Consider the following 12,946-nt stretch of genomic DNA (forward strand, 5'->3'; position numbering starts at 1 on the left):
GCTTCTAGAATAGGTCTAATACTCAGATCACACACCAGAATATGTCTGGCTAGAAGCATGGGATATCAAAGACCAGACATTCATGTGAAAGAGTCCCTTCTTGAGTGCTAAAACAAAAAGCAATTCTTCAGTTTATCAATGAACATATACAACAATATTTTGAAATAAATGACAATTGGACAGGCTAGTCACAGGTTTTTGTGGGAGCCAAAAGAGCTCTGTAGCAGAGAAATTGGTCTTGGAAAAAAAAAGAAAATTTCTTCAATAACTGATGATTGGTGCTCCCAAGAGGGAAAAGCTTATGTTTAAGAGGTCAGTTGCAACTTGAACACATTATCACACTGAGGGTACAAGAAGGTATCTCATATGCCCAAAAACATAACACCAGCCATATGTTTAAGATAAGTCATCCTACTAATGCCCAATCTTTATAACTACAGATAAGACAATGAAAGAATTTATAACAAAACAATGAAAGACAAATTTTTAAGTTCTACAAAACCCTTATTCCTACTCAACAACTCCTGCTAGAAACGTAAATACATAATTTTTTGAACAACCTCACAATCTTGCCAGTTACTAATAAAAATCACAACTTGAAGAGAAGATAAGATGCAAAGGTTACAATGCTTTGGGATCTTCCATATGGCAATTCTTCAGAGCAGGACATCTTTAGTAGTGAGTTCTACAATTTTTTTCCAGGAGCTTCTAGTGCTTAATACACAATATTCCATTACTCTTATAACCAAGTAAAATTGCCTATTTATCTCTTGAAAGCTAGTGTAACCATACATCTGAAAAAGGGTAAAAAATCCAAAAATTGGATGTCATAGCAGCTAATATCATTCATCAATTCGGAGAATAAAAAACAAGCAGAAGTATTACCAAACTAGCTATTATTATTCTGACTAATATTAATTCACATTACCCAGTCTGGCTTTATTCCAAGGAAAGCCACAAGCCATAATACTCAGCGAACAATAATCATTCATCACATAAACCAAATGAATAAAAGCAGCCTAGCTTTAGATACAGAGAAGACATGTGAAGGGTTCTTTTGGACCTTCACTTTCAGGTATCAATTTTTAACCTCCATTAAACTACTCTACAATTTTCCATGTGCATTCCTTTAGTTGAACAGCTCCCCATTAGAAATTTTCACCTTAAAGACCAGCACAAAACACCTGTTCTGTTGGACCACTTGCAAGTGGCTATCACGAGATTCTCTAGAGCAGTGGCTCTCAACCTTTCCAGACTACTGTACCCTTTTCAGGAGGCTGATTTGTCTTGCGTACCTCCCAAGTTTCACCTCATTTTAAAACTACTTGCTTACAAAATCACACATAAAAATACAAAAAGAATCATAAGAAATTATTACTGAAAAATTGCTTACCTTCTCATTTTTATGATATAATTATAAAATAAATCAATTGGAACATAAATATTGTACTTACATTTAAATTTATAATATATAGAGCAGTACAAACAAGTCACTGCCTGTATGAAATTTTAGTTTGTATTGAGCTTGATAGTGCTTTTTATGTAGCCTGTTGTAAATCCAGGCAAATATCTAGGTGAGTTGATGTACCCCCTGGAAGACCTCTGGGTACCCCAGGGGTACGTGTCCCTGATTGAGAAACACTGCTCTAGAGGTTCAGGACACCACAGTCCATGATAAAGCACAAAACATTGCTCTCCTCACAGTTGAAATCTTGCTTTATCTCTTTGAAACACAAGCTTCCAGTCAATGCTATAAAGAAATCTTAGAGGTCAACAGTACTGTGTCTGGTTTTAGTATAAATTTGACACTCTCCAAAGCAATGGCCTAGCAAGATTTAATTAATTTTCTCTGCTAATTATCCCTGAGGGAGTCAAAGAGCTGGAGGTGAAAATCTCACACAGTTTAACTAAATTAATAACACTAAATCTGCAATTTTTAAAGATCTTCAAAAATGGCATAATTTACCATCACCTGTGTTTGACTGAGTCACCTTGATAACAATTAACATTGTTCCCTGAGTGCTGTACTTCCTTCAAGTCCTCCCAGTACTTTATCTACTTGGTATATGAAGAGGTAGGTAGAATGTACAGCAATTTCATATGGCTATTGAAAGAAACCAAAATCACATTATTCAAGCTCCAGACACAAAGACAAAAAGTGGTATTTAACCTCCCCCACCCCCAGTTGGAACCTCTATAACTGGACAGCTCTAGTTTGATATGTTTGGTACCAGTTACATTTTACAAAAACAGCCCGACATGACAAAACATTGAAGCAGATTGTTCTCTCCCCCTTTTTTCATTCTTTCCAGTCTGATTTAGGGAGAACACATGTTGCTTCTTTGCTCCCTCAGGAGATCAAACAACATCCTCTCCTAAGAATCTGTCTATAAATAGGGAACTGGGTAGTTGAGGTAATGTAACATTTTCATTGTCTCCCGGACATGCAGGTTTTCCTCTAGGACAGGAAGGATGCCAAAGGAGTGTCCATCACAGGATATTTTTTCAAGGACATAACATTGGGAAGAACTTTTTAACTACATGGATAGTTATGTACTGGAATAGACTTCCAAGGGAGGTGGTGGAATCCCTGTCATTGGAGGTTTTTAAGAATAGATTAGACAAGTGATGGCCTAGGTATATTTGGTTCTGCCTCAATGCAGGGGGCTGGACTTAATGACTTCTCAAGTTCCTTTCAAGCTTTACATTTATAAGATTCTATGACTGCTGAACTTCGAACAGCTCAGAATTAAATTTAATCTACCTTCTCAGATTTTCTGTATGTACCTATATTTTTATATATTTCCTATACACTGTTACAAAAAGAAAAACTCCACAACTGAGGAAAAACCAATTAGAAGAAACAAATTGTATCCTAATTTAATTAAATACATATCTCTGCTGTGCAACTTCTTAGATGATGAATATTTGCAAGTGTATACCCTAAATTCTATGCCCAGAACCTTGAGATATTAAAATTCCTCTTAAAATAATCAACGGAAGAAAGAATTTAAATACACCTTTGAAGCCAATGGATTAGAGCCTCTCTCCAACCCCCACTTGTTTTTGTGCCGCTCTATAGCACAGAGCTGCTTGAAGGCTGATGTAAATAGCTGTGTGGGGATTCCCTTGCTTTAAGAGGCATGATGCTAACATAGGTGGCTCAGTGCCAGCTCTTTGCCTGCCTGCAGAGCGGGAGGCATGTTGAAGGCATGCTCAAAGGAAAGGAAGCCTGGCAGGAATATGGCTGAACTTCCATGACCTCCAGCTGCCAGAATGACTTCTTGGTAGCCATTGCAGCTGGACTCAACATACAGCAGCCCTTCTTTCCAAGAATTTACCTTTGGGGAGAAATTGAGCATGGAAAATTGCAGCTTGTGTGTGTGTATGTCTTTTGCAACCAGCCACTATCAGTGATCACTATAATATTATAATCTTAAATATTGTGTAGAATGAGCAATTTCAGCATCAATCAATAATAACTGATTAAACATATTTGCAGGACAGGGGAATGGTTTTAAGGCAAATTTAAAAAACGATACCTAAAACAAAGCAGTGACCCTCTTAAAACCAAACCTGACATCAGACATTTGTTATTTTTTAAGAAGGAAATATAAATAAAAAAGAAATTCTTTAAAACTCTGAAGTGTAGTTTTCAATCTGGGTTTTGCTTATTTACACATGAAGCTTGACCTCCATTATAGCCAGTGATAGTTGCACCATTTTGAAAATATCTCTGTGAGGACTGTCTCTCTTCATTGCAGTTTATTTATTCATTTTACAAATCTGCAAATTTCAGATAAAGACACCTGGTAAGTACATTGTTGCAAAGAAATTAAAATATAGTATAAGGAAAGGCTGGGGGAAAGGTTGATTGTGTAGGTGAAGGGAATTGACAGGCTACTATTCATTTGTGGACAAACAGATAATTATTTCCAGTTGACAGAGTAAGATATCAAACTTTGGAATTGAAAAATAAAATACTCATATTAGAAAGTCAGTTTTTGCTATCAGTAACCACACCACAGTATCAGAGATTCTGCAAAACTCTACTTGGTATAAGAAATAACTGGTGTCTTACATCCTGTAGTGTGGTAATTTGGTTATGTTGGCTTATTTAAAACAACCACTGTACATCGTTTGTTACCTGTTTGCATGGCTTATACAGAACCAGAGTATTCTTAAATTAAATTGTACAATTTCCAGAGTCATTTAAGTAAATGACATCATTCAGTGGATTTTACATTGTCCTCTAGATTCTCTACTATGGAGGGCAGTGGGACTGAAGATTTATAGTGTTATATCCTGCCCCTTCTGCTCTGCTTGAAGCTGACAAACTGTTTATTACCATCTCTGGAAGCAGTCTCTGGAAGGACATTTTCACTCGCCCTTCCTCCAGAGATTCTGCCCTCAATCTCAGTTTCTCTATTACTTGAATAAAAATTCTCATATATTTTTAAACAAAGTCAAAATATACTTTTGTGTGACCAGATAAATAAATGCAGATATCAAATTTGCAGGTTACCAAAAATATCTTCAGTAATCCTGAATAGCTTGCTTCACCAACTGATTTTTAATAATATTTAAACAAACAGTTGTGTGCAATTGTACTCCTAATGTAGTCAACACTTCAAGACTATGCCAAGAATAGCAAATAACTAGTATTTTAGATATACCGTATGGTAATTGTTGGGGTTAATTTAATAGGATTTAAAACCTAACCCTTCAAAATGTTGAGCACCCTCCGCTCCCATTCATACCAACAAATTATTAATATAAAGCAAGGGTGAGCACAAGACCATTCAGTACACAATAAATAGGGCTCTGGTAGCACTGAATAACGCATGGGCATTGTGCTGACCTTCTTCACAGGGATGAATTTCACTCTGTCTTTTGGCACATCGACACAGCAAAAAAAGAAAAAAACACAAAAAACCCCACAAAAAACCTTGCAGCAGCGAGTGTCAGAGCCCAGGTCAACTGACTAGGGCTCATGCTGTGAGGCTAAAAATAGCAGTGTACCCATTCCAGCTAAAGCTGGAGTCTGGGCTCTGAGGGGTGATAAATAGCAATCTTAGAGCATGGGCTCCAGCCTGAGCCAAAACACCTATACTACTATTTTTCACCTGCAGCACAAGCCCTGTGTGCCCAAGTCAGTTGACCCACATTCTGCAGGTATGTCTATACTGCAGTAATACACCTGTGGCTGACCCAAGTTGGGCTGTGGCTGATCCAGCTGACTTGGGGTTATGGGACTCAGGCTGCACGTCTATACAACTGCAGTGTTGCTGTTTGGGCTCAGGCTGGAGCCCAGGCTCTGGGATCCTCTCCTTCATGGAGTCTCAGAGCCCAGGCTCCAGCCCAAGCTGGAAGAGCTACACTGCAATTTATAGCCCCACAGCCAGAGACCTTTGATCCTGAGTCAGCTGACCCAGACCTGCTGTGGGTATTTTATTGCAGTGTAGTCATACCTTGAAACTTGCTGCCATAGGTTTATTGTTGTTGGGATTTTTTTACTGTGTAAACATACTCTTTGTGAGTAAGGGTTTACAGAATTAGGTCCTTAGGTTATAAAAGATTTGGTCTTCTTATTTGTAGGTTTGAGAAGAGAATGTAGATAAAAAGACGTTCAACATTAATGAAAGGGTAATTATTGGCCGTCAAGATATCTTTGCTGCATATGCTGGTCTTGTTGACTTTCCCAATCTGTATAAAATGTCTCAGTCTTAATTTTTCCTGTCCTGTTTATTAGAACAGAAAAACCCTTCTTTTTCCCTTATCACCCCTTTTCCATGGCTCTCTTGATTCAATAATACAAGTGAAACCCCCTATCTGCCTTGCACAGACCCTTCCCAGTGCTTCCATTCCTTTTGGGAGTTAAGTAATTCATTTGTTATTTTTGCATATCATCAGACAGTTACATGAGATATGCATGTTTGTCAGGTAACATTTTTCATTTTTGCAAAATTGTTTGACAATCTACATTTCCTGCAGTGAGCCTTCCCTTTTTGCTTTACATTTATAAATCAGAATCTTTTCCACTTGCATTTTTTCAGCAGCATAGTTTGATTTGTTTTTGTTTTTTAAATGTCCAACACATAATGCAGACTTTAACAACAGTTGAAATTACACCAATATTCCTTCCTTAGGCCTATCCTACTCGATATTTATATCATGTATGCACTTCTTCCTTATTTTTCTGCCACATTAAACTCAGTAATGTTGCTGTTTGGCCTGTCAGCCTCTTGCCAGCTTTAATGGTTATAAACTAGCTGAAGTTCATTGGTTTTTGAACTGAATTCCTCTGAAATAAAATAAATGAGTATGATTAAAGTTTGGAACCCATAAGTGTTACAAATGTAGAAGCCAACAACAGATGCCCATTCACTAAAGCAGACTATCCCAGCAGATGGGTACAAATTAAACATTTTGTTTACTTCATTTGTTTTTAATACAGTAGAAAAAAACTGTTATGTCAGTCAAAATAAACAACAGACAATTGCTTTATAGTCATTTGGGGTGCCTGGTTGGCAACTCAAAGTATTCTTGGCTTTGTAATATTAATTATTTTGAGCCTTGTTGCAGCAGTACCCATACCAAGCTGGCTGAACATATTGAACATAGCTGTAGTGGTTTAAAATGTTATTATAGTTTTCATAGTAATGATTAAACAATTTTTTAAAAAATATATTGGAATGGGAAAGAAACATTCTGGGTAATTTCAAAGAGACTCACAAGAATCTGGATGAAATCCTCTCACCCTTGAAGTTGATGGCAAAGTTCTCATTGATTTCAGTGGAGCTAGGACTTCACCCTCTGATTTCCCTTCTGGAATGGAGTGTGATCTAGGTTTTACGATATAGTACAGAATTGAAAATCAGGATATGGGTTCTATGTTCCCAGTTCTACCACTGAATTACAGGGACTTAATGGCATATTTTCAAATTTAAATTTGAGGCCTGATTTTCAAAATACTTGCAGTTCCTGTTTATTTGAGTCAGAGTGCTCAGCACCTTTTAAAATCAGGCCATTTATTTAGGTGCCTAATTATTGTTTCAGGTGTTTTAATGTTAAGCAGCCATGTTTGAAAATGTTGGCATTCTCTGTGCAGCAGTTTACCGATCTGTATATAATTACCCATATGCTTACCTATAAAGCCCTGAATGTCTGTCTTCATGTGATTCTATCACAGCTGTGATCAGAGGAAGTGCTCAACAGGGAGTCCCTTCTCTTTAAAATGGAGGGAGCTGATGTCTAAAGCATTTTCCATAGGCGGTGGTCCTCCTCTTTTGTAACTTACTCTTTATCCTAGGTACAAAACAGCTAAAACTTTGGCCTTCAGAGCACACAGCAAGGTTCATCTGTTTACTTGAGTGATTGGAGATAGTTAAGCTGTACATCATAATTGTGTTCTTGAGGAAAGGGCATGTTTTTGTTGAATTTGATTACCCGGCTGGCTGTTTATTGCATTATGTGTGTTGAGTTGTTGGATTTGGTTTTTGTTATTTTGATTGTTCCTATAATAAATTGTTATATTTATTTTTCTAATAGCATCTAGAGATGCCCTTTGAGAAATCAAAAATAAATACATATATTAACATCCCTTGCAAGAGTGTCATAGGGTTTAATTAATTCATATTTTTAAGGTAAAATACTTTCTCATTCCCAGATCAGTGACAAAAATTTATTATTTGTAAGCTTTAGTGAGCATACACTATGATTTCTTATTTTAATTTTCCTTGTGTAGATTTTAAAAATCTATTTTTAATATAACAATACTATGAAATTGCTTTTAGCATTGGTTTTTAGTTTTTCTTGATATTCTGCAGCATTTTTATTCTTTGTAGGTGTTAGAACATTTTCCTCTTAGAGATCTCAAGGAATTTTACATACATTTTTCCAACATTTGGCATACTTTGTTTCAGGTATTGTTCTTTGGGTCTAAAGCAGTCTTCTAAAGTTCCCCTTTTAAAAAGTGATGTGTGGATTACTCTCTAATATTTAGGTTTTGTTTCAATATAACACAAGCACTTTTTTTTGCAGGGGGGCTGTTAGGTGATTTATTCTGGGTTCCCATGGGAAATTTACAGCAGATTACATTGCAGTGCTGTGCTTTATCATTTCTGTGTTATTTTTGACTCAAAGTATGCATTATTTTGTGTTTACCTTCAGCAACAGAGCACAGGAAATTTCATCATCAATCAAAGCATTTAAAATATGGAAAAGTGATAATGGCGACAAGGGCTTAGTCTGAAGCTGCTGTTATTAAAGAATAATGTATTGCTTCATTGTGTTATAACACATATAATTGTATTGCTCTTCACAGGGTCAGGTTCATGTCGCTTTAGTTACACAGATCCCAGCATCATTGTGTCCTATACCAAGAATAATTCTGCAGATTGGATTCAGCTGGAAAAAATTAGGTATGTAATATTTTTTTTAAAAAAACTTCATGCATTTTGACCTAGCAGACATTTTCTCCATTTTCATTACTCACCATTTTGTTTTCTCAAATTTTTACTTGTTTTTATCAATCAATTTTGGTTGTTAACAAATCAGTTCTTACATATTTTAAATGTGTTGAAAACAAGGGTTGCAATCCTGGCCCCACTGAAATCAAGGGCAAACCTCCATTGACCTGAGTGGGGCAGGATTTCACCCAAGGCCTTTTTTTAAAAGGGGTTTCTTCATGAGGGAGAAAGGATTAACTTGTGGTTACAGTACAGACCTGAGAATCAGAAAATCTGAGTTCTATTCCCGGTTCTGTTGAAGACTTCCTGTGTGCCCCTGCCTCAATCATTTAACTTCTCTGTTCCTCCGGAAGATCATTCAAAGCTGGCTGAATGGGTAGCCAAAATTAGCATGCTTTGGATCAGGCCCTAGAATGTGAGTAACACTTCCTTCATGCACAGGTGTGATGTGAGGCTTAAAACATTACTATTTGTGAGGTGTCTAAATACTACAGTGATGAATGCCATAGAAATTCCCATAGATATTTCTTCTTTAATGTTAAAAACCAATATGTTCCATTCTTATCAGTGTTTTATCTGTGTTAATGCATTCATTCAGAAGTTAGTGAACATAATGAAATATTTAAAACAAAGTATAAATTGATGAAAGCAAAAATGAAATAGATTCTCTGTTACATTCACTGACACTTTTACCAATTTACCAAAGGATGAGAAATATGAGTCTACTGTGATCTTTTCATGGCTGTTTTATTACAAGCCAAAACTAGTGCTGGTTTGCATTTTAGCACCACTTTTAATCTCAGCAGGAACAATAATTTTCAGCATGGCAGGTTAGTATTTCAGTAAGATAAAATGTTCAATAAAAATATTTTATGGTTTGCTATGAAGACTTGGCTTCTAACATTGTTTAAAAAAACATGGCATAATTTACCATAATTTTGATATTATAACAAATAGGTTTACACTAAAGCATAAAGGGTTTTGAATGAGGATTTTAAAACTTTTTATTGTAATATCCATACCTTTAAATTGAGAATCAATATTAGACACGAATTTATGCAAAAGCAGAGCAAGCACTTTATAAAGTAGTATTGTGAAATGTACTGTATATAGCACAGTACACAGGCCTTGCTCATTTCAATAACACTGCTGGGAAAACAGGATAAAAGATTTTGCAACTCATCTATTGTGTCCTCTCTAGGGCCAGAATCTGCCACCTTATCTATCTTAAGTAGTACCTTTCATAGAATCATAGATTAGGGTTGGAAGAGACCTCAGGAGATCCTCTAGTCTAATCTCCTGCTCAAAGCAGGACTAACCCCAACTAAATCATCCCAGCCAGGGCTTTGTCAAGCCGCACCTTAAAAACCTCTAAGGATAGAGATTCCATCACTTCCCTAGGTAACCCATTCCAGTGCTTCACCAACCTCCTAGTGAAAAAGTTTTTCTTAACATCCAACCTATACCTCCCACACTGCAACTTGAGACCATTGCTCCTTATTCTGTCATCTGCCACCGCTGAGAACAGCCTAGCTCCATCCTCCCTGGAACACCCTTTCAGGTAGTTAAAGGCTACTATCAAATCCCCCCCCCCATTCTTCTCTTCTGCAGACTAAACAAGCCTAGTTCCCTTAACTACACAAGTAGTCCGCTTGGGCAAAATTTCAGTCCCTTGTGATTACTCAGAGTAAGGTGCTATTCATCATTCGTCAGTGTACCAGAAACTGGTCCTAAGATATCTGACATCGGCGCTCTCTCTCTCTCTCTCTCTCCTGCTCAAGATGGGCAAAATTCTTCTCATTACCAACAGAATAACTCCAATGAGATCAGTAGGCCTGATTCCCATCTAACATTGGTGTGAATCATTCATTGAAGTCACTTGAATTACTCTGGATTAACTGCTCCAAACTTTACTAATGCCCTTCAAAATGTCAAGTTCAACTACACTCAAACCTCTGAAAACCAGCAAATACAAAATTATGGTATACACCACTCTGGCCTTGCTACCTTAACTGTAGCTACTGGGAATAGCTACAATAGCTACTGGGAATAGTTCAGGAAGGCTAGTACCATAATAAGTAGACATGAGGAAGGGTTATGAGAAGGTGACAATGTTTGTGTTGTGTTTCAGATTTGAATTGCAGCATTTATCTGCGTGCACTCCAACTGCCTTCACTATGGTAGGTGCACCTGTGTTAAAGGTGGAGGGATCAGTTGGGGTAGGTTGGCAGAGTTCTTATTGTGATTCAGAAGAGGCACATGTGTAACTTAAGGGATTAAGTATGCCTCATTTCAGCATTGAATTCTGTAGGTTGTCTCAGTGGAGGTGCATAAAAGTGTCTTCTTGCCCTGGGTATTGTCAGCAGTCTAGTGGAACACATGACAATGGTCTCCAGGGCTCAGTGAAGGCAGTGTCTCAGAAGAAATCCTCAGAGAAGGATGAAGTGGTGGCAACATTTTGCAATTTTGAGGTGGCATGTGTGGAGCAGGAGCAGTGTTTGAGTGTAGGTCTGGTGTAGGAAACTCCTGTGTTCCACAGCTTAGCTCTCCCTGGCAATTGCCTCTGGATCCTTGGCAATGATTAAGCCAGCTGCAGAGGGCATTGGAGGCATGCCAGTCTCTTCACTGTCCCTGCAGCATTGCCTTACCTCCTCTCTCTCAGCCTAGCCAATACAGCACAGGTAGTCAACAGGCAGACTGCAGGCCAAATCTGGACTGCCAAATGCTTTTGAATAGAACACAAAAACCTTTTTATTTGCTTATTATCATTGTTTTTTATTATAATTTTCTCAGGAGTCTGGACTTTGACTATATCTTGACCAAGAAATTTGGACCTTGACAAAAAATGACTACCCCTGCAGTACAGCCTGGTCCTCCCACACTGTCTCTTCTTCCCCCAGTCTTGATGGAAACCCCACAGGTTGAGGAGCTAAGCAGATGGTTGAGGAACAGTGTGCAGGGATTGACATGGAATCAGTGGAGGCATGTTTTGTAAGAAGGAAAGAAATGGAGGGTATGGATGTTGGAGGCAGAACTGAAGCTCCCTACACTTCCCACTGCATGCCTCTGACTTCCTCTTCACACACTCCTCTAACTTTTCTTTTGCCATAGAAGCAGCAGCATCAAGGAAAAGCATGAGCCTGGAGGCAGCATGGGGAGGGAGAGTAATTCTGGGTTCCTTCCCTTGAACTGGGAGCAGTAAAGGAAGGGGAGTCACAAAGCCCCCTCCTTTGAATGATGGCGCAACTATGGGGAGGAATTATTGAGATATGGGAGAAATTTGTAGGAAACTGGGACAGAAGCTGAGCCGGGCACACATGATTCCACTTCCCTTCCTCTCCAAGTATGTGTTGGGAAAATAACACAGCAGGACACAGATTATCTAACAAGTTATTGGAAAATATTGGAGACAGTTTTTATTTCAGAAGATGGAGAAAGCTACTAGGGGAGGCTATTCTAGATTTGATTTTGACAAATAGGGAGGAACTGTTTGAGGATTTGAAAGTGGGAAGGCAGCTTGGGTGAAAATGATCATGAAATGATAGAGTTCATGATCCTAAAGAGTGATAGGAGGGAAAACAGCACAATAAAGATAATGGGTTTCAAGAAGGCAGACTTTAGCAAACTCAGGGATTTGGTAGGTAAGATTCTCATGGGAAACAAATCTCAGGGGAAAAACAGTTCAAGAGAGTTGGCAGTTTTTCAAAGAGATATTATTAAGGGCACAAGAGCAAACTATCCTACTGCATAGGAAAGATAGTAAGTATGGCAAGAGACAACCCTGGCTTAACCAGAAGATCTACAATGATCTGAAACTCAGAAGAGAGAGTCCTACAAAAAGTGGAAGCTATGTCAAATTACAAAGGATGAATATAAACAAACAGTGCAAGTATGTAGGGATAAAATTCAAAAGGCTAAAGCACAAAACAAGATTAAGCTAGCTAGAGACATAAAGGGTAACAAGAAAATATTCTACAACTACATTAGAAGCAAGAGGAAGACCAAAGATAGGGTAGGCCCATTACTCCACAAAGGGAAAAAACAATAACAGAAAATGTGGAAATGGCAGAAGTGCTAAACGACATTTTGGTCTCAGTTTTCACCAAAATGTTTAGTAACAATTGGACATCTCACTTAATGAACGCCAGGGAAAATAAGATAGGATCAGAGGCTAAAATAGGGAAAGAACAAGTTCAAAATTACCTAGACAAGTTGGATGTCTTCAGGTTGTCAGAGCCTGATGAAATACATCCTAGAATACTCAAGGAGCTGACTGAGTAGATATCTGATCCATTACTGATTATCTTTGAAAAGTCATGAAAGATGGGAGAGATTCCAGAGGATTGGAAAAGGGCAAATATAGTGCCAATCTATAAAAAGGGGAATAAGGACAACGTGGGGAATTACAGACCAGTCATCTTAATTTCACTACCCAGAAAGATAATGGAACAAATAATTAAGCAATCAATTTGCAA

The 12,946-nt window shown here is 37.8% G+C and overlaps 1 protein-coding gene across 1 annotated transcript in view; it reads left to right on the forward strand.

The window, feature by feature from the left end:
• Positions 1-12,946, forward strand: part of RELN (reelin) — a 434,942-nt gene that overhangs the window by 218,805 nt on the left and 203,191 nt on the right. The window contains exon 9 of the mRNA XM_067564502.1: positions 8,327-8,423. Within this exon, the coding sequence (XP_067420603.1) occupies positions 8,327-8,423 (97 nt within the window). The remainder of the gene's footprint in view (positions 1-8,326; positions 8,424-12,946) is intronic.

The sequence above is a fragment of the Emydura macquarii genome, unplaced genomic scaffold (assembly GCF_026122565.2).
Source record: "Emydura macquarii macquarii isolate MOO-44397 ecotype Brisbane River unplaced genomic scaffold, CSIRO-AGI_Emac_v2 contig_2636, whole genome shotgun sequence".
Classification (NCBI taxonomy): domain Eukaryota; kingdom Metazoa; phylum Chordata; order Testudines; family Chelidae; genus Emydura; species Emydura macquarii.